The 23,469-nt window shown below is 38.8% G+C and overlaps 1 protein-coding gene across 12 annotated transcripts in view; it reads left to right on the top strand.

Annotated features, from left to right (window-relative positions):
- Positions 1 to 23,469, top strand: part of LOC121873343 (broad-complex core protein isoforms 1/2/3/4/5-like) — a 51,998-nt gene that overhangs the window by 9,645 nt on the left and 18,884 nt on the right. For 9 of the 12 annotated variants that reach the window (XM_042376919.1, XM_042376950.1, XM_042376926.1 and 6 more), the window contains 4 exons: positions 1,095 to 1,248; positions 2,025 to 2,137; positions 6,105 to 6,222; positions 18,934 to 20,665. In XM_042376919.1, the coding sequence (XP_042232853.1) occupies positions 1,095 to 1,248; positions 2,025 to 2,137; positions 6,105 to 6,222; positions 18,934 to 20,225 (1,677 nt within the window). In that variant the 3' untranslated portion in view covers positions 20,226 to 20,665. Of the gene's footprint in view, positions 1 to 1,094; positions 1,249 to 2,024; positions 2,138 to 6,104; positions 6,223 to 18,933; positions 20,666 to 23,469 lie in introns of those variants that run through there. The other 3 variants (XM_042376895.1, XM_042376904.1, XM_042376885.1) reach the window with 3 other exon arrangements.

The raw sequence follows: 23,469 nt of genomic DNA, 5'->3' as shown, positions 1-23,469 counted from the left end.
TGTCACTAGTCACGCGTAAAATTTCGGAGCATGTCGACCCCCACCTGCACAGATATTGTAGTTGTTTTAGCTACTGTACATTCTATGTATAAAATTGGTTGTTCTTTTACATAAAACAATGAATTATTAAAAAGAGAAGAGAGAAGAAATATTTCTAATGATGTATTAGTGTTGGATTACCATAAGGGAGAATGGTTCAGGGAGTGACTCGCCAAATCTCTCGTGTCAATCAAAATTATTATTATTTTAGTTTAGTTACAATAATGGCATCAGTGCCAAATGGGCGGGACTAAAAATTATTGCAGATATCAAGTCATGGTGTGTGAGAGTGTTAAAGAGTTCATTCTGAATACCTGAACTTTTTTAGCCATTCACATTTTCTTTTCCTGTCTTGTTATATATCAGTCTAGAAGTTCATCTAATCATTGAGTGTTTTAATTTCTGGCCATGGATCTGATCCTAGATTTAGCTTGGCTAGGACAGTGTCCTCTATGGTAAAGTACAGTCGCAAAACTTGACCTGTTGTGTATGCAAAAAGCTATTGTGTAATCAGGAAAGTAAACTGTAGGAATAGTCTCAAGACCAAGTGAATTTCATTCACTGTGAGCCAAGGAAGAGACAAAGTAGAGGTTACCAGTAGGTGGTTGTACAGTACTGTATATGATAATTGGCATTGGGGCTATGTGCACAGTAGCTGCTATGGAGTGTTTTTTTTTTTAGCTGAGTTTCAATTAGATATATTTTGGCCAAGGGTGCCATCTACAGACAATTTGTATGCCTATTGTCGTCTACTTATGGTGGAACTTAAATTTATTTTTATGAATTTTCTGGCCAGAGAAATACTGGCATAGGTTTTGCTGTCCACCACTGGTAGGGTTTTATCTAAAGACTTATGACAGATTTCTCAGTTGGGAATATTGCCATGACACATCTCCACTTTCAAGCCTGTGTTCCTGCCATGTTGATCATTTATCATTATTGTGATTTCTGTGTTTCCACATTACTGTATTGCCTTCATGGGTTAAGTGATCTGTTGCCTGAATTGATATCTCAGTTTTGTTTCTTGGTAATTAACAACCCCACTTTACCCATAGGTTACACGACAAAGATCATCCCTAACGGACTCCCGAGAACAGTCACTCAGCTTGGAGGGAGATGAGGAAGCTGAACCCGGTACACCGCCATCCTCCAAGAGACGTAAAATCACAGCATCACACGACAGTTCGGAAAGCCTTCATGGTGAACATGGTGCGTGTAATATTAGTTGGTTGTGCCAGATTTTATGGAACTGCAAGAGAGACTTTTTTGAATGATTGACTTGTTAAAATTGGTATTCAAGTTTTTCTATTGGCTTGAGAATAGAAGCAGTTTTTATATTTTATTGCCATAGCTGAATGTTTTATTAGGTTTTTGGAGTATGTAAAATGTTGCAGTGACCAAGTTATATGAGTAAGTAACTTGTGACAAACATAACCTAACCAGCCCATAGTGTGTGTGTATAATACCATGTAATTTACTATGCCTGCGGAAAAAGGACCAGTTGTTACGTTCACTACACCTCAAGAAGACTAAGTTTTAAAGGCATGACCCAGGTCTACACAACTAAGTAAGAGCTAAACACATCATCATATTTTTCATACTTCATGACCAGGAATTAATTCAGGATTCTGGATGAATTTCTATTGAATTTCAAGTGTCTTCTGGGTAGATTTTTCCAACATGGAACATTACAGTTCTAAATTGAATGTTGTTTAATTTGTGTAATAATTCTACCAACTTTTATTAAAAGTTGAATTAATATGCATAAATATTACATTTATACCCTAGACATTCTTCAGATAAAATTTCTCATTATCAGTACTTACTGTACTGTATTATAAAGATAAACATTCTCAAAGTCCTAAAGTCGAGACACCTAATACAGTACCAAACCTCACCCCCTTAGGTTGTCTCTAACACTAAGCACACAGTATTGTGGTGAGTTGTGCATATTGTATGTTGTTTTAAATCTCCCTCTTTTGCAGAAGAGACAGAAAATGAGGACAGGGGACGGTCTTGTGAAGTGAAAGATGAACCGCTTGATGAACACGAAAATGAGAAACCACAAACCAGGGATGTAGAACAGGAGTCAAATGTGGTAAGTGAAGGTAGTTGAGTAAGTGCTTAGTGTCACTGAAACCTCACAAGGGAACCCCTCACTCCCCATTTTCATATTTAGAAGAATTTTCCCATGTGGTGCAAGTTGACTGGAATCAAGGACAGCATTGATTATTCCCTTGTTCAGTATCATTAATTCTCGTTAATTGCTGTAACAAATGTATTCTGCTTTTGCTGTAGCATTCCTTGTTCACAACACATCCCCAAGGTTTCCATATAGTCTATCCAATACTTCATACAACCCAGCATCATCCATCTATATATATTTCAGCACCAAGCTCTCCAGTCATACTTGCACACCACTCAGTTGGTATAGCATTCACTTTATATAAATTACTATGGGTGGAGGATTTGGTTTCCTCCTTGTACACAAGCCCTTGTGCACTTATTAGTAAGTGAGCACACAGTCAAATACTTTGTTGATATTGGAACAACCCTTCAGTGGGCTATTGTCCTGGCAAGAAGGTGAGCTGACCCACTAGCTGCTGAATGCTAAGAATCAGAGGTTTAGTATCTTGTTTAACCACTGCATCATAGCAGGAAAAAGGCTTTTGTATAGTCGAAGTCAAAAGTTCTCTCCTTCTCAAAATGAACAGCATCGACTTAAATGAGATAAAACGGCAGACATTCACCAGACGACATCAGGGTAATTTCAGAGACCCAATCCTGTGACTCCTTTTCAACATGGGGAACCAAAGTTCGACTGCCACTGTACATGAAAACAAAACACACACAGGGTATCATCTCTGGCTGACTGTGTTTAAGAGACTTTGCCACTTCAGAATACAAGTGGATATTGCCTTGTCTAACCACCCCTCAAATATTTTTGTGATTTATTTTGCATTTTTAATTATATACAGGTGCAGTATATGTATTTGTTGTGTGTATTTTAAGTAACAAGAGTTTCTGGTTCATAACTTAAACCCTAGAACATCACAAATCACAGACTCCCTGAAGCTCCTTGGGTGAGTGATGTGAGCTAAGTATGCTACAGGTATTCTCCCTTTGGATCACAATGCTGAGGAGCTGGAATGTACTGTATAGCTTGGAGTCTTGGGTTGCTTCAGTGAGTCTGGAGCCTACCGGTATCTCATTCAGTGACTCCACAGTTTTGACACCTCATGATCCTAAGGTTTCAAACCCTATCAGAACAAAATGATATTCACAGCTGAGGGTTTGCACTTACCTCTATCTGGGTTTCCTTTGACCAAGCTACCCTCCTTGCTCCAGCTGCACTATGGAGGAAATAGATATATGTCTGGATGGAAGCACATTTTTTAATCCCACACAAGTTCTTTGCTGTCTTCCAGAGTATGTCATTGTAGGTGGTTTTTTGCTATGGAATTTAGAACTGCAGTTCCCTGTGTGCTCTGCAATCTGTGGTGACCAGTCTTCTATTTATTGTGCCTTACTTGCTGTGTTGGTCTGCTAGCTTACTGCTGCAGAGATACTTTGCAGATGAGTGTGGCAAAGTGAAGGGCTATTCAGCGTGGTGGTTCTGTGAGTTTAAAGCAGTACTGTACAATATACTGTACTGTACTGTACAAGGAATTTGGAGTGCCCAGTAGGAATTCCTCAGAATGAGGGCCACACTATCTGCAAGCAAACTCTCCAGTTACTGTGGATGCCCTTTTGAGTGTGTGAAGCAATTTGCTCCATAATAGTCTTATCCTAGTGCCTTATTTGTGGTCCTTTTAGAGTATTGACTTGGTCACATGGGAACTGACATTCTTCCAGTGAGTGGCTGCCCCCTTATAGCTTGGGTTGTTTAAGCATCCAATTGTTCTGGGATATTTTGCATGGATCCTCCCCATAGTACATATGCATGATGATAGTGTAATATCCCAGACTTTATTTACGCTGCAAGATTATTGTGCTCCTTGATCTCACTGAACAAGGACCTCTTTCTAGAACTTTGAACTCATGAACTGCTTTGTCTTGGATCTTCAGGTTTCCGACAAGTGGTTTAGACTTACAAATATGTAGACTTATAGCCAGAGTGCTGATTTGATATTTCTCCTGTGAATAGATCACTTCAAAAGAAAAAATTCTTTTGAAGTGATTTTGTTTAGCTACATGTAATAAGATCACTGACTATGTAGAGTCTTCTAAACTTTTAGAAGTACAGTACAGTACATATTCTGACACCCAATTTTTTTTTTTTTTTTTTTACTAAAACCTTGAAAGCATGCAGTATTGGGCAGCTCCTAGAATGTTATTTTGGAACATTATAACTGAAGACAGGAAAGATTCTTTCTCTATGATTGTGAAACTCACTTCAGCATGCTACTCATGCAACAAATTGTCTAAGGACACAAAGGTAATCAGTACTCTTATACATAAAACTCACACCAGGGAAGTGGTTGGCTGATAATGATTCCAGAGAGTGTTCTCTCAAATTTTTCATGGTTTAATGGTACCATTCACACTAATTTCTAGCTGCAGGTATGTTGTATAGGATCTTGAAGCAAAGTTTATTTTGTATAAAAAAAATGGTGGCTTGAAGTGTCACAGTGCTCTGTGCCTCAGTATGAGTCCCTCAATCCATTTTCTCTTAGTCACATTTACCAAATATACCCACATCACGCACACACATACACACAGCCAAAATGGAATAACACCACAGCACCAATTAGGAATTTAAATTGATGAACATTGATATACAGAGTGACTGTGTCAGCTTGAGATCCTTATTTACGGGTCAATGTTTTGTGGATATCCTCGTTTCAAAAACTGTACAGTGCATTTTCAAGTTGGCGATAGGAATGGCATCTTTCTCTTAATCATGGTTAATCCATAGAGGCATGGAAAATAGCCAAATAATGGTGAAAGAGGCGAATGACGACGAAAGGAGAGTGTCATTTTGGAATTCTCATTCAGAGGATGGATTTGTCAGCTATTATTTGAAAATAACCCAATTCATTCTAAGACCTTTTTTGCCACAGGATGAACTAACAAGAATCACATTGATAATGCAATAGAACATTCTCCAGGAGTAAACAAGTGTAAAGTTACAGAAGCAGTGTTTATGATTGATCAGTGGGTATAAGATTTTGCTATTTATTTTACTTGATGTTATTTGATTTCTTATTTTGTTGTTTCTAACTTGAAATTTTTCCTACCAGGAGCCATCCAGCTGATGTCTTGGCTGAGAGAAAATCCCCTGGAGATTGAATTTTCAGACCATCTTACATGCTATAATGTCTGTCAAATATAAGTTACTGGAAGTTGGATGAATGACGTGAAAGAATAAACTTTTTAAAGTAGATTTCAGTGTTTATGTGTGATGTTATGCTGCCTTACAGTGTGCCGAGACCATGTGTAGGTAGGGTATTGGCGACGAAGTTACTCTCCATAAAACAAGGTTTTTATCTGCCACTCGACATTATCTGGATGATACGAATTGAATCTTTTGAAGAGAGCTGCAAATGACGACACCTTTGTTTATAATAGATTGGTGTTTTTGTTGGAAATTATCTTGTATGTTAAAGAATTAAGTGTGATTGTGGCATACTTATACAGTACCTTATACTGTATGTGCAAATTGCATTTTGGAAGTATACATGTAGTAGGCTATTTTAGTGGGGTAGGAAAGATACAGTAAATTTGGAGGGATCACAAATGCAAACCATCAAGATTGGAGGATGAATCTGGGGGAGACTTCCATATGTATAGAATTGTTTAACATTAAGTGCTGCTTGGATGGTTGTATTATTTCTTTAGAGAAAAATGTAGCTTCATATATGAGTGCCATATATATAGATGTTTGTATGTTATAATATGAGGTTTTAGTATAATGAAGAACTATGTCCTTGTAAGTATAACTACTGTATAATTGTGTTGAGAAATTGATTGTATTAACTGTTACTTAGAGAAATGTGTAGTTTAGAGTATGCCTGCAGTGTGTATGTGTGTGTGGGTGTAATAATTGGATATGTTGTTTATAGAATCGTGTAGCTGATGCAATGCTGATGCTCCAGGGTGCAAGTCAAGACACTGGGGAGGAGTCGAACACCACCCCGGGAACCAGCAGTGATTCTACCTTAACGTCAACGCATTCACAAGGTATGTAACCAGCCTTCACATGTCCTTAGAGGAGTTTGTTCATAAAAATCAATAGGAATAAAGCCAAACACATATACCAATACCTTGATTATCAGGATGTACTTCAATTGGAATTTAAACCAGATGATGACAAAAAGGTCTTCAAAATTGGATATGACACATGCTGGGTCAGCAGTGTTACCACACATTGACCGTGTATGTATTTGACTTCCAGTTTTCGGTTATATGAAGGCAGTGAGTTGAGGTTGTTTTTACAATACTTGTATTATGCAGGAGGGAGATCATGTGAAGGTATTTTAGGTAAAAAGTTGTCATAAAGTTAGCAATAGTTGAACTATGTCAGATTCATGGTTAACCTGGTAGAAAATGTTTAGTACAATATATTACTAATTGAACAAGATGCTAGAATTGTTACACTTGAGCTTGATGACATTATTCTGTTTTCATGACTAGGATACTCATTTGATAACCAATATCTGCCAAAGTTATCAGAACGGTACAGTACATGCCACAGTGTGCTCCAAAGGGCTTTGTCATATGAAGGTTCAAGATTACCAAACCTATTTATTGCCATGTTGGATGCCAACTCACTGGGAAGTTGTAATGAAAAGTTGTCCTCACGAACTGTTCCTTATGGCACTACGTGCATAATTCATGAGAGTTAACAAGTCATGTGGATTGTTTCTTTGTTTGTGGTGGTCACCAGGGGCTGTAAATTAAACCTCTGCTGCTTCCAAAAATCATTTCAAACTCTCGGTGTCTAGTATGTGTGTTAATAACCAATACATTATGGACTTAAATCATTACTACTGTTTAGAAAACCTAAAGAAATTTTTTTTGGATTTATATTCTTTGTTCATTACATCTCAGGCCACATACTGGTTACCTGCTCACTGAAAAAAAGACAATTTTGCCAGCTTGTCAGTCGTTCCTGAAATAAGACTTTTAGCTTGTTTGAACAAGACCTAAGGCAACCTTGTGAGGACTGTCTATCTTGTATCTGTTGTTGGACTTCATCAGAACTGCTGCTGTACTTTTTTCTTTTCTTTTTTTCTAAAAAATTACAAGTTATGAACTCGTATATGATCTGTCTTGATAAACTAGAACCAATTTTGGAAGACCGTGATGAGTTTAGAGACATTTGATATGGGTTGGTAGTTGGTACATAGGAGACTGGTGACTTTAGATGGGGATGGTAAGGCGACAGAAAAAGAACACGATGTTTGTGGTGTTTTGAAGAAGCTTGCAGGTGATAAAGATTATATTTCTAGAAGTTATGCCTAAAAATGAAGTTAAAAAAGTGATATAGAATAACTTGAGAATAAGCAAGAACACATAACTTGTAGTGGAGTAAAATGCATTATAACAAGGAAGTAAGAAGTGTATAAGTGTATCTAAAAATGTGTGAAATCTGTGAGGCATAGAGAAAGTGGTGAGGAAGAAGAAATAATTAATGGAGGAGGAGGAGGCTGTGTTGATTAGATGTTTATTATCTACTACGTACTCTGGGAGGTTATCATTTTTTTTTATTAGTAAACATCAAAAACCAAACAAACAAGGAATAAAAATTAAGTTGGGAGAATTTTTGGCGCCAGTTGATATATGAACGCACAAGACCGGCTAATGTTTTTGGGCAGTGTAATACAGTATAAAATAAAATTATCCCTATCTTCCAGAATTGTTTTAAAGTTCAGAGGATGTGTTGTACGTCATTTTTATATACTGTAGTTACTTCAAAGGAAAAAAGAGACATACTAGTGAAGGAGCAACAAGACAAAGATGGACTGACATTCAAGTGCTAAGACAAACAGAAATTATCCCCATATATTTCCTAAATACCCAAGTTGCTTTTCTTCTCGTGTGCAAAAGATCTGTTTCTTATACGAACAAGTTTTATCACCGTGACAGAATTGTGATAGAATTATTACATACAACTCTGCTTTTTATAGTTTATATTGTTTTATATCACAGTACCTGAAGATCAGTTGATAGTTTAATAATTGGTTTTAAATTATTCTAGTGTGCCAGCCTTTTTAAAGGAAATAAATTTTCTATTACTCAACAAAGAAACATGTTTTGAGTCCAATAAGAAAGACAAAATTACTGCTTATGACAACTGTAACAGCAACAGTTATTGCAAATACAGTATGTATTGTCAGTAGCGCCTTACAATCAACAGGATCATAAGCCCCCGCAAAAAATTCAAACTTAATTAATTACTTTTTGCAAATTTCCGACAAGTGCAGCTGCGTCAGGGAGACGGGCAACCTATAGTTTCAACTAAACACTATAGGGGAAAGATCGGACCACAACAGAAGTTTCACACATAACTTTAAGTTCAAAGGGATGCTATTGATTATCACCACCATGTCATCAGGCAGCTAGTTTGAATTTGTCACTGGATTTAAATGGGACACATTGCTATTCATAAATGTAGTAACTGTTCTGCTAGCTATGTACTGTATACGAGATGTGTCATCATCTGTACGTATGATGACACATACCGCTTCCTTCAATTCATGTTGGGCTGCAGATACAGACCCCCTCCTCAGGACACTTCCATTACTATACATCTTTATAATATATTCAGCTATGGTGTGCATTCCAGAATGCCTGAAACAATTGCCTTTATCATACATTCTTATGTGCTCAACTGTTACAAACCAAGAAGCATTGCCAGAAATATTGGTCATTGCCACACATCTTTCATTCATGTCATAAACTTCCAGCAGCCTGTGAAAAGTCGACCATCCCCATATATCTTTATCTACTCGACTCATATACTAGCCACCATGACCTGGAACACAGGTCATTGCTACAGTCCTCATTAATTAGTATTTCATAGAGTTATTGAAATCTCCAAAGGCATTGATCATTGGTTTGTTCCCAGTCATCTTTTATAAACTTAGTCACAGTGGTGTAAGGAATTTACTTGTTATTGTAATTAATTGGTAATGTTACAGAAAGAGTATTTGGGATCAGATTACTTTGTGTGTGTGTGTGTGTGTGTGCGTGCGTGTGTGCGTGCGTGTGTGCGTGTGTGTGCGTGCGTGCGTGCGTGCATGCATTTCCTCATTCTTCAGTAGACATGTCCCTATAAACCCCCATATCCTTGCTTCTTTTCTCTCCATGATGTTTTGTTGCACATTTCCTTCTCTCATTGTGGGTAGTCTTCATTCTTCTTCATTCCTAATCTATTATTCTCTGATATATGTTAGACCAGAAGAAAGCGTTTTACTACCACTTTGAGTTCCTTCTTCACGTCCAAGTTTACACTTCTTCCTTTGATGATACTTGCCAGTTGTTTAGTCACACACTCCCCTTTTATTTTATTTATTTATTTGGTCTACCTATTATCATTCTCCATTATACAATTCTTACTTAGGTCAAAACACTCCCAATTACTTTAAATCTTAACCCTCAGTGTTATTTCATCCGGCATTGTAAATTTAAAGTGTTTTTTTTTCACTTAGCTTTTCTAATTTGTATAATTTGTCAAGATCCACCATGTTAAACTCCTCCCTCTTATAACCCATTGTTTTTAAGAGAATATAACTTTATTTTTTCTACCACACCCTGTCAAAGTTATTGACCATCATTTGTTGGACCTATTTACTCAAGAAAAAAACACGGAATTATCTATGTGTGAACATGTTACCAATGCCCACCACCTTCCAGCTCCAGCTTCATTTACACACACACACACACACACACACACACACACATATAAATACATCTACCTTTATAGCCTTTTTGAATGTCATTACTGCGTCAGGTAGCTTTCCTTCTACCTAACAAGTCTTCCTCACCTCACATTCACCATTCTGTTTTTTAGTCAGAATATAACAAAACTAAAGCAACTTCAATCAGGTGGTTTACACTGAGCAACAAGTAGATAGTGGGTGACTGGATTGACTGATTGATTGATGGTGGATTAATGGATGGGATGGGTAGATGGCATTGGAAACAAGTCTAAGTCAATGACCAAGAGTAACAGTTACGTGGATTAACCAAAATGGTATTATTGTCAAAAACTCTGAATGATTATATTTGAGAAGCATTTGGTTGTTACTTGAGCCTTCGGAGAAAAGTAATATTTGTTTACGCGGAGAAAAAGGTGGGGAAGAACAAAATAAGGAAGAAACTTTTTTTTTTTTTGTCATAGTTCTTATTTGTATATGAAAAGTGAAATGAATTTTTTATATGAATCAGCTGTAAGATATAAAGAAATTTTTACAGCTAGATGTCCTTCTTAATGCCAACCCACTTTTACAGATTAGGAACTGAGCACTATAATTTTTTAAGTCATACATACATTGCTCAGTTCTCACTCTGTAAAAGTGGGTTGGTGACAGAAAGAGCATCTAGCCATAAAACTTACTTTAAATTTACCTGTTGGCAACCAGGACACCATAACATCACGTATTCTCGACTAACCCACACAAGCATGGAAAATGGCCTTAAAATGATGATGACATATATGGGAGATTAATATATTTGATCTTGTTCTTCCTATCTATAACTAGCATGGTGGATAGGTGTATCTAGCTGTCTATTTATCTGTTATTATTACCGGTACTTTCCTCTCACCTGAGTGTGGGGTAGACTGAGCATCAAAAGTAACTGGGAACAGCTGAAACAACAAAGAGAAATATGTTTTAAACACACTTGCTCATATAGTGTTTTCAACTTGTGTTCACAGTATACAAAGTGGATAGGAATGATAAATATAAATTACGTATGCCAGCACATAGATATTATCTTCATAGGACCCATCATTGTTGACTAGAGGACCCCCCTGGAGTGCTGTAGAGACCATTCGCTTGTTCTGCCTCTAATCTAATCTATTTTTTACCATTCGTCATTGCATTTTTATGTCTGGGAGACCAACACCTGTGCTTTAAAACCACAAATACTGTAGGTTCTTGCTTATTGCTACTGTCTGGCTTACAAGTGAGTCATTTGGTAACAACTTTACCTCTTTGAAATTTGGGAGTAGATGCAAAGGACTTGGCAAGAATGAGAGTAACACTGAGTTTGAGTACGTACAGTCTCGCCCAAAAGTTTGTTAACTCTCCCAGCCAGCTATTGCTGCACTGCCTGCTTCAGATGTACGAACTTGAGTTTGTTACGTTGAACCTTTAGGTTCATTTGTATCGGTTTCGTGTTCTAGTTGGTACTGAAGCAGTTTCAAACATCTGAAGCAGGCAGTGCAGCAATAGCTGGCTGGGATAGTTAACAAACTTTTGGGTGAGACTGTACTAGGGAATAATAGACGGGAGAAATCGGAGTAGCCTAGTAAAAGCTGGGATACGAGATAAGACTAACATATCGGAAGAAACTGAGAAAAGTGGGAAGCAGCAGTCATTGAAGAACTGGATTTTAGAATGTGTGACAGATTTTAAATGTGCAGTTAGTATGACATAGGAAAATTACCAATATTGGAGTAAAAATTTATTCATGTCTGCAAAGCAAGGTTAACCTATCAGTAACCAAGGCCAGTCAACTTATTGCCTCATGTGTTGCAACTTGTGCTTCTAGTACAGGGATGTACAGTATACAGGGGGTATATTGCTTCCAAATGACTTGGAAGGTCTTTAACCTGTGGTACAGGTTTGATAAATGAACTTAAACTTTTGATACAGGTGTGTAGATTATGACCACTTGCTATTTACACATTTAAACAAGTTCCATCTTCTGTAACATATGTGAGTTTGTGTGTTTTAAGTACATGCTGTAGATAATAAAACAAAATGAAAGCCTCTTGTATAGTATTGGCTTCTGTGGGGGAAATAAAGCACCAGACATTTGGATTATGAGATGTGTTTTACCTGTTGATGTACTGGGTACCAAGGGGCAGGCAGGAGCTGGACATGATAACAGAGTAATGCAAGGAAGAGGCATTGGAGGTGCTATACAAGCATTGGTGAATAGGAAGATGATGAGTGTGAGATGAAGATTTATGATAGGAAGAGGAGATGTGGATTATATGAAGTGTAGGGGTTTGTTATGAGTTTAGGACAGTGGTAATGAGCTCGACCTTGAAAACTGGAGACGAGTTGCAGAAAATTGAAACGAGTGAAGAGAAATGGGATTCTGACTGAAAATCAGGCTTGTGTGTGATGAATCTTTGAAATATACCTGTACTTCAGTTATGTTGAGGGGTTGATTCTCTTCATTTCCATATTTGAATTGGGGATAAATGGAATTGGTATCTTTTGATGTGTTTGTTCCGAGTGCATTCCAAGGAACAAATTAATAATGAAACCGTGTGTATTAAACTCACACTGTAATGCAGTAAACTCGTGATATTTTCCTCGTCTTATTTGGTTCATCCGTTAGTGTGATTAGATAGCACCTTATTAAAGGGGTTAATGTTGAATTGTTGACGAATATGGAAACAAGATGATAACGTTTTAACATTATTGTCAAGGAAACCATTGGTGGGTTATTGTGATATTCTTCCTGAGATCTAGTCCAGCCTGGCAGATTATCTGTACAGTATCCGATTCTTAAGTTTTAGAAGAAATAAAACGGTTTGAATTTGCAATTGATTAAAAAGAATAAGAAACACATGTGCCCATCGTGCCTAGGGTTATACTTTTGTGTGGCTTGTGCATGTATGCCCTTAAGACTTTGTACCCTCACAGAAATTATAAGAGAACCCTTTATATATTAAAAGGGGGCTGTAATGCAGTAGTCAAAAAGGGGGCATGTGGTTAAGGTAATGTACTTTATTTACAACTTGACGACTTAGTTCATCCATGGATGTTGGGTAGATTTGGTTAAAATGTACCTCAGCAAAAGTTGTGCTGAGACTTTATATGTCATGTTCTGTAGAAACAGAGAAAAGAACCAACCCCCTCCCCCACGTCTTAAAGCATTCTTCAGTGCAGTATTTGGTGGAGAATGGTTGAATCCTATAAATGTTTAGCCTGATGCTTTTAGCTTTAATGCAATAGTCTTTTGGGGCTACTAGAGCCTTTGCTATGTCAGGCAACTTTCATTCTTGGAGAGGGTCCTGCAAAGTATTTTATGCCTTTTTGTGCAGAGCTGATCACCCTCCATCAGAGGTCATACTCTATAAATTATCTGCATCAAGGAGTGTATGAATGAGCTGTGGACAAAAACATTTGACTGAACTGGGTAGTAGCTTATTAGTATGTAGGGGATAGTGAATTAGACCTGGCCAGGTTATGTCGGGTAGCTATTTTAAGGTTGTTTGCTGATTGGAGATGTACACAGACTAGAATATAACAAGAAATTTCCTAATTATAATGTTTACAAAGTCATTTGATGTTCACATTTACAGACCCTCGAGGAAGTTAAGCGTCGTAAACGTCGGTATGTCCTTCATCTTTTTCTGAGTTTTACTGTGTTATTTTCTATGGAGATACAGGTGAGATTGTGAAGAACGCATCACAGTCGTCAGTGATGTGTTCATTACAATTATAACTCACAAGTCTTAAGTCACAGTGGACATAAGGTGAACAATATAATTAAATACAGAAAGTGATGAAATATAAACCAATGTTGTAGATGGTTAACTACCTTGAGCGACTCTGTAAACTTAAAACATCAAAGCCAAGGAATAATTTCAGAGTAATACGGATACAGTACCACCGATCAGCAAACTCCTGTCTGTGAAGCCTCTATCAGCGCCTATATAGCCACGTTCTATCCTCATGCTCTTGGACTATGGCATAACAGGTATTCAGAGATGTGTAGTAATGGCTGTATGTCCTTCATGGTAAGTGATAGTGCAGTGCCCTTGATGGGATTTATTCATTTATCAGTTGTGTGGTGGTGCATGAGGCTGCGGGCTATGGCATTTCAAAGCAGGTAAAGTAGTTGTTATTAGATGTAACTATTTAGTTGACTCAAAAAATGTCCATGATAATTGAGGTATTGGTCAGTTTGCATATGGGAGTATTTTCTCATATAATGAAATTTTATGTAATATCCAATAACATTATTTCTACAGATTGTCTTATAATTATTTTGAGGTTATACCTTGATAAATGTGATGAATAATCCTTAAAAGCAAGTTTTTCCCAAACATTAACAACTTTTTTGCACATAGCCTCCAAAATAATTTCAGATAATGTTTATATGTTTTATATGTATGTATATTATTGTGTGTGGGACCTGTTGATCCTGTAATGAGAATGCTATTGGCTAATTTTCAGTTTGACATCACCAAAACCAGTTGTACAGTGCTTGCTAAAGGGTTATTAATTGGGCTATAATTCTAAAAACTGATCAGTTCTGCATTTACATATGTATATTTTAAATGTGCTTCTCAAATAACTGTCCTGGATTATATCCCCCAAAGGGTTACATGATTGAAGAAAACAAATTTATTCATTATTAAGTGTTTCTTCACAAATAAGCTTTAAAGAAATAGAATTCACAAATAATGATATATCCATGACAACGGTTGAGAAGCACATTTGATATAATCTGTGATGGGAATGATCTCTGGGCTGACTTGTCTGCTTTGTGGTGTCTGGAGCCCATCGTGTGTGGTCTTTGCTTCTACTCGGCATTAACTATGGTCTTGTTGCTTCTGTTCTTGTAACTTTTATGCACCACCTCTTCATACCAGGGCTCATCCCAAGGGCCTCATGGGCACATGTGACTTGTTCGTCATTACACGCTGACTTGATATGGGGATGGGATTGAACGAGACTCATACGTCACTGGTGTTTTGGGATCCAATCCAAACCCTTGACAGTTTGCAAGGGAATGAATGTGAAAAATCACTGCCACTCAACCTTTCAACCAACCAACCAACCTTCCTGCACCCACCCACCCAGTCAACCAACCAATCCACCACTACCACCACCACCCACGAGGCTGCTGCTGGCATGCTTGGACAGCGGAGCACAGGGCACGGGCACTGCCAGGCGGCGGGAGCACCTGCTGTCCTGTTGCTGCGCCTGGTACTGCTGCTGCTGGTCATGTGCTGCTGTGCTACTGGTGACAGTGCTAGAGCTGTCGGGTAAGGCCAGCAACTGGGCACTAATGGTGGGCATTAAACTGGCATGTGGGTCACTCACCTCACCACCAGGCTTGGCTAACCTCACCTCAAGGCTTCACACAAGGCTGCCTGAGGCAGGCACGGTCTGGATGGCCCAATGTGGGCAACAGCGACTGCTACGGCTTACACCGGGCATGCACAACAGGGCATGGGCTGACTGACACTACTGCTGCTGGGCTGTTGACAGGGCTGCTACTGCTGCTGCTGCTGCTGCTGCTGCTGTTGCTGCTGTTGCTGTTGTTGCTGCCACCTTCAGGGCACATGGCACAACCAGCTTCTTGGAGGCACTTACATGCTGCTTAAGGCTAACAACCAAAACTTGGCAATCCATGCTGACTGGCAAGATAAGGTTGGACAGGGAATTAGTAATGGTCAGCTCTCCACCACAGGCCGGGACTGGACCCTGCAGCAGCTCAGCCCATGGTGGGCTTCAGTGTTACCGGCCCTCTCTCGCTATCAACATCACCATCGACCTCCAGCATATCGCCCACCTGCCCTTCAACCATCCATGGCCCACCTGCCCTCTGTGCGCTCTTCACTGTCTTCGAGCAGCGGTGTAGCAGGTTCCGGTACCGGTGGGGTTGGCACTCTACGTAACTCGACGCCGGGGAAGGGATTAGATGGCGTAGGTGGAGGGGCAGGAGGAAGCACCAATCCACGGCTCCCACTCCAGCTTCCACTAGACCAGATGACTCTGGTTGCAGCTCTTGGGAAGGAGATATCCCCACAGATGGTCCAGGCATTACAAGCTGTTGCCGCTCGACGCGAGAGTTTCTCCTCGGCGGCCAAGCTGTATGCAGTCTCTGTGACCACACTCTGGCGGTATTCCAAGAAGCTTGGACTGTCAGACCCCACTCTCAAATGATTGGGAGGGGCTTCAGGCCACATTTCCCCCGCTCATATGCTCACTGATTAGCCTTTTTGCTCACGTATCTTGGGGAATTTCCCCGTACTTTTAACTGCTCACAAATGACAGGAGGGTCACTTGGCCCAGCTCAATGTCTGCATGTATCCTGTATGTACACTTAAGCAATGACTCATCCAATATACTCCACAGTTTGCTCACTTACAATACCATATATCCGTTTATAGCTTTGACAGGTGAATAAATAAGGTTTTGCAGGTAATCTGTGTTTGTTTTTTCCTCAAAATAAAACTTGGAGTATTATTAGACATTCAAGAAAATGTATAGCTTTTGGATAGAAATCTCTTTTTCACTGAACATTTTGGAAGTTTAATAAGCATTACACTTAAAATTTAAAGACTTAATAAAACAGCACAATGGAAACCTTACCAATAGTTGTAGCTGAGGATGGGTAGTAGTTGAGAACTGGAAATAGAATGAGGCTGGGGGGGGTGTGAGGTGTGGGCAGGAGGCTGACCTCTGCTGTTTTCTTGCCCGCAGGGTCGGTGTGTCGGTGGGGCGCAGGAGACCCCCCCTCGTTGGAGTCGCTCCTGGCAGGGCCTTACACCCCTCCAGGCCCCCCCACTCCTGCTTCCTCCCCTCCACACCCTGTCCTGCCATCATCCCCACTCTCACCCTCCTCCATCCTCCCATATCCTATGCACCCACCACCCCCAGCCTATCTCGCCCATAAGGGATGGCCTCCTCAGTTCCGCCGGATGTCCCCAAACATGCTTATGGCCATTGAGGCTGTGCGCTCAGGAAAAATGGGTTTCACGCAGGCTGGAAAAACATTTAGCGTCAACGGTCGCACACTGTGGGTATACTACCGCAAACTGGGTTATGAAGTCCACAACACATTCCGAGGGAGAAGGCAGAAAGGCCCCATTAATAACCCAACCGAAGTCCAACCCGAAATGCCAAATGTTAACTGTGCAGGATCCTCACAGCAGCAAATAATAACCGACACACTAGTTCCAGAACACGAGGAAATTACGCTCGCAGCTACAAATGATCAGATACCTGAAGTCACATTAAATGAACCCGTTGTACCTATAGAACAGTCTTACACGTACGGCCCTCACCAGCCGGCACCGGAGATAACCAACGATGACTTGCAAGGAGACGAAGCCACCAGAGCTCTCCAGTCATTATTGGAATCTTTTAACTTACGTAATATTTGGACGAGCCAAACTTAAGATGTGTCACACAACAATATTAAGGGCTCTGAACATGGCCACGGATAGCTTATACTTCTCAATAATTTCACCGAAGTCTTGATGCATATTTAGTGCTATAATATTTAGGGTTTATTTTTATACTAAGGGAATGACATTACTCAATTTAAAGATGACTTCTAAACATTCCCAGTGTGCATTTTTTCTTAATATTCAACCTCTTTGTGATCTTGTTTACAATTAGGAATCTGTGATAAAAAGGAGTCTCCTCAAATTAGTCTATGAGTGGGAAAGGAATCTCGTATATTTATTGTGTGATGACGTGATCTCACAGCACAAACTAGTTTATCTAGTATTTGTGTTGCAGCTTAAATTATGGTATTCTTCAGATCTGTGATAAAACTCCAGTTGGTCCTTTTGTAAGATTGTTCATAGGATACAAGATGATTAGGTCTAATGAATATCAATTGGCCTTTGGGAAAGCTGTGTAGGTTACAACAGTTATGGAGGGAAAACTGTTGCATTTTGTGTAGTAGCAACTGCTTCTTTCTGTGCTTATCTATAACTCGTCAGTGGTACAGTGGCCTGTATTTTGAGTCGGATTGTTTATAGGAGTTTCTTCTTCATTCAAAACTGTTTGTGGGTTGTCCAAGTCGTAAGAAATCTATTTGAGGAAGTCTTGGCAAATCTCTTGTGCTGTTTTCTCTTAGAACATTTGAACTGTTGTTATCTTGTGTGCTATATTCAGTTTTACCCAATATTCATCATATTCAGATGCATTTCTCCTCTTAGGTTTGAAACCTTCGACAGAGTAACATCTCATGGCTTTGGTTAGTTACCATATGTGTATTGTTCCTGATAAAATCTCTTTGAACTATGTAGGTTTCCTTTGGCATGGAATGTTTGTTGTGTGTTTGTAGACCTTGACAGTGATATAATTGTAGTGTGTTTGTAGACCTTGACAGTGATATAATTGTAGTGTGTTTGTAGACCTTGACAGTGATTTAATTGTAGTGTGTTTGTAGACCTTGTCAGTGATGTAATTGTTGTGTGTTTGTAGACCTTGACAGTGATATAATTGTAGTGTGTTTGTAGACCTTGACAGTGATTTAATTGTAGTGTGTTTGTAGACCTTGACAGTGATATAATTGTAGTGTGTTTGTAGACCTTGACAGTGATGTAATTGTTGTGTGTTTGTAGACCTTGAGTGATATAATTGTAGTGTGTTTGTAGACCTTGACAGTGATATAATTGTAGTGTGTTTGTAGACCTTGACAGTGATATAATTGTTGTGTGTTTGTAGACCTTGACAGTGATGTAATTGTAGTGTGTTTGTGTCCCTGTATAATCATGTGTTTGTGTGCCTCTAAAATGGTGTGTTTGTACATCTGGGATATTTGTATTGTTGTAAGTTTATAAATCTGGTATATTTATTGTGTGTAAGTTGTTAAGAAGGTTGGTGTGTGTTTTTGAGATGGGGATGGTTGGTGTGTGTGTGTGTGTGCTTGCATGCGTGTCACTGGGATGGTATGACTGCTGTGTCAGTCACCGGGATGTGCCACTGACGAGAGTTTTCTTCACCACAGGGGCCGTGGGTGTCGTGGGCCTCCTCCCCCCCCAACCTTCTGCCAGCCAACAACACTATATGTACCCTAACTCAGCATATCCAAAACTTCAGGCAGCTAATGGCTCTACCATAACTATCCGCAACGGCACCCCCGAGAGTTTCTTGCGTGCCATAGATGAGGTGCGGGAGGGCAGAATGGGGTTCTGTAAAGCTGGCCGCCTCTATGGGGTAAGCCACGCAACTCTGCAGAAGTACTATAAGGCAATGGGATATAGTCTGCGCAATCAGACCCATAATCCTAATTTTCGAAAACGCCCAGAAGGTTTTCCAGTGGTGCCTCAACAGCGGTACTATTCATTGCCGCCCGCTCAGTCAGACAAGCATTACCCATTTGGTAATTCATTTGTCTTGCCTCACATCATTGTCAAATCAAGTAACAGCTCCCGTAGTCAAATGCAAGACGGAACATTTGCTGGTGTACGATCACAGGCAGTCACCAGTGTGAGTACACATGCTGGTGTACAAGTACAGCCAGTCAGTAATATAAGTGTACATGGGGGTGTACAAGCACATCCAGTTAGTAATGTGAGTGCACATACTGGTGCACAAGTACAGCCAATCAGTAATATGAGTACACATGCTGGTGTACAAGCACAGTCAGTTAGTAATGTCAGTACACACGCTGGTGTACAAGCACAGCCAGTTAGTAATGTGAGTACACATGCTGGTGTACAAGCACAGCCAGTTAGTAATGTGAGTACACATATTGGTGCACAAGTACCATCAATCAGTAATATAAGTACACATGCTGGTGTACATGTACAGCCAGTTAGTAATGTGAGTACACATGCTGGTGCACAAGCACAACCAGTCAGTAATGTGAGTACACATGCTGGTGTACAAGCACAGCCAGTTAGTAATATGAGTACACATGCTGGTGCACAAGCACAACCAGTCAGTAATATGAGTACACATGCTGGTGTACAAGCACAGCCAGTTAGTATTATGAGTACACATGCTGGTGTACAAGCACAGCCAATTAATAATATGAGTACACATGCTGGTGTACAAGCACAGCCACTTAGTAATGTGAGTACACATGCTGGTGTACAAGCACATCCAGTCAGTACTATGAGCGAGCAGCAGCAGCATGAAGCAAAGATGGGGAACTCAATATGTGACCCTACACAACACCTTCTTGGCTCTCACAGAAGATTACAGCCACACACCCAACAGCCTCATGTAGCTGCCAGCCAGACTTTCCAGGACCCCTGTTCTACCCCACATTATCCTCTTAATGATAACTCATGAACTTATCTTTAAGCACAAGTTTCTGTAATATAGGAATTTATGCAGTCAAAAGGCAGTACATAATTTTGTTCTGGGATTCTATGCTTAGCATATACTCATGATGATTATTTTTTGATGGTACTTTATTCATGTTACAGTATATATGTGCCAGTATAAATTATCTGCCCAACTTTTATGTGGGTAAAGTTTCTTGGTAGGCATTTAAAAAGAAAAAAAGATAAAATAAGTTTTATATCTTTTTGCATACTAGATATACATATCTGTACTCTCCCATATTTACTCCCTTCACTGTACACACTAAACTTTCTGCACAAGATGGTTGTTGTCTTCAAGCTTATTAGGTTGTCCCTGGAGTGTGACACATGGTTAAGATTTTCTTGAGCATTTGATTCCTTGTACTGTGTAAACCATGATGAAATCTTCACAGAGCCAAAAATGATTATTATATTTTTTTTCTCCTTACCAGATGGAGCTTTGCCACATGATCTCAAATTTGTAATATTCTAATGTATCTTTCATAGTTCTTATGCTTGTACCACTGAAGAGTACTGTCACCCTCTTATTTTTTTTGTTGTCACCCACTGTCAAGCATTTCCCCCTTCCCTGCTCCCTCTCCCCATCTCTTCATGCTAATTATTTCTTAGTGCAAATAGATAGAGGCAATTGTTTCTTTTTTCACCTATTTTGTAGGTCAAGCAGCTTGCTCATGAAGGTCAGCCTTCTTTGTGAGGGTCACTTGTGGGCAAGTCATGACAACTGAAAGTTGCTGTGGTTAGTGGTCAAAGTGTTTGCAGAAGATTATTGATTTTAGACCCAAAGTTTACATGGAAGTTGGTGTGTTTTTAGTGGTCAAAGTATTTATGAAAGTTGTGTTTGGTGGTTAGAATGTTTGTGGGGGCATCAAAGAATTTCTCCATCATTGTACCTGTTCATGTCGTGGTTCATCATTTAGTCATGCCAAATATTGGTTTTTTTTTTCCTCGGCTTGTCTTGTTATATATTTATAAAGACAACCTTGACACACCCACCTGGATAATACTCTTACAGTCCAATATTCTTTTAATAGTTCACTAGTAAATATGATTTTTAAGTTCACATGCAGTCATTGGCACACAATCAGTCCAAGAGGAAATATTTTATTTTGTCTGCATTAAGGACTCTGGAAGTTCTTATTGAAAACCCAAGTTTTCAGAACACTCACCTTCAAAACACCTCAAATTAACCTAACATTATGCACACACGCACACATATACACACACATATTTGCCCAATTTTTTCCACCCATTCACCTTTCCATCAATAAATTCCATGCTCCCTCCTGACCCCTTCCCTAGTAATACCATGTGTGCAGGGAGACTTGCTGGTGCACTTCCTGTAGACAGTATGCTGCACCCAGAGTCTGAGACTACCCTGTTTGCTAATTTGTATTTTTTTTATTTGATTTAATCTTCCCTTTTGATAGACAGTTGTTAATTGACTTGCCCTTTCCAGGCATGTGCCCTAAGACACCCTCCCCACCACAAAAAACAAGCAAATGCTTATAATGTGTGTTGCCCATAATTGTCAGTGTAAACATAATTAATTCACTTCCCCATTCCTTTATATTATGTCATTCTTTTCAACTTGGATTCTCTGTTGTTTTTACCACTTACCTCAGGTATTCTGTAGAGATAATAGTACCTGTATATATATATATATATATATATATATATATATATATATATATATGATACACATGGAGGTAACAGTCCTGCACCATTCATTCACTATGCTATTATACCAGCCAGGCAACCCAACAACATCTTCCTTTAATAATCCATTATTATATGTCATTCCTTGTTCTTTAACTCGCTTTAAATGAGTGGGTGAGAATATCCATTAACATGTAGCTTTTTCATTCATTCTATGTGCATCACTGCAAACAAAAATACATTGTACCACCCTGCTAATTCCCTCTGCAATACATCTGTACCCTTTCACCAAAATATCCTTTCCAAAACTTCAGCCTCCTGCTTATTATGAAGTGATTTAATTTTACCTGTTTATGTATTTATATTCTAGCTTACGATGTCATTGATGTAGGTAGTGGTGAAGTTTTAGTCTTATCTCTGGTAATCTAAGATTGCAATTGTTGAATCGTTTGTCGACTCTAAATACAGAATGACTCGATGCAGCAGCACTAATGTGAACTTTAATAGTCCACATTTATTCAGAATTCAATTCATTTGTGTTGTCTTGAAAGCACCTCGTCTTTTGCAGTCGTAAGCTTGGGGCTGATTATAGTTGAAACTACGGTTTGTAAGCTGGAAGGATGGCGGCAGTTTGTGTCCTGATGTATGCGAGATCTATTGGAGAGATGATAGGATATTTTTACCTAAGAGAAACATTAAATCTTGTATACTGTAGATACATATCTAAGGTATACTGTAGAAATATGTCTTGAGTTTTACTCCAGAAATATATCTGAAATATACCACAGAAATATATCTTACATGTACACTGTTTACTTGAGATATACCTTGAGATGCCATAAGGTTATGCTGTGAAGAAGTTTATACTGTACAGTACTTCCATCTTAACTCGGCAGTGTTCTATTTATTTAATTATTTTTCATGGCGTGACACAATAACATGTGACCAAATGCTTGCCTTAACTTTTTGTGTACTGGGTCCTCTCTGTGCTGAGTAAAATTGTCTGGTGTTAGCTGAATAATATATAAGAAATGACATCCCCATGGTTAAGAGGTTAATAGGTATGACACAGGAAGAGGAAAGTGTGTGTATATATATATATATATATATATATATATATATATATATATATATATATATATATATATATATATATATATATATATATATATATATATATATATATATATATATATATATATATAATTTTTTTTTTTTTGGGCAGCATGACAATGGTGACATTGGACATTAAATGACTATAATTTATTGCCATGTTCTCAAATATTTATGGAAAATTTTTATCACTTGATGGAATAGTGTGATTTAGTTTTATTATTACTCTTACTTTGGTGTTACTGTTATGATGAAGATGGTATGGCATGTGGGTGAGAAGTTACACATAACCTCGGATAAGTAGTAGCTCACTTTTTCTGGGCAAGTGCCAGTCAGGAGTGACTATATACAGTCATCAAGTGTACAGGTTGACTACCGTTTTCCCAGGATCCTGACATTTGACTGGAATTTATAAATTTATAAAGGAATTAAAGACTTAA

Source organism: Homarus americanus, unplaced genomic scaffold (assembly GCF_018991925.1).
Source record: "Homarus americanus isolate GMGI-L3 unplaced genomic scaffold, GMGI_Hamer_2.0 scaffold55640, whole genome shotgun sequence".
Classification (NCBI taxonomy): domain Eukaryota; kingdom Metazoa; phylum Arthropoda; class Malacostraca; order Decapoda; family Nephropidae; genus Homarus; species Homarus americanus.
The sequence above is the reverse complement of the archived record's forward strand: the minus strand, read 5'-3'. Positions and strand labels throughout refer to the sequence as shown.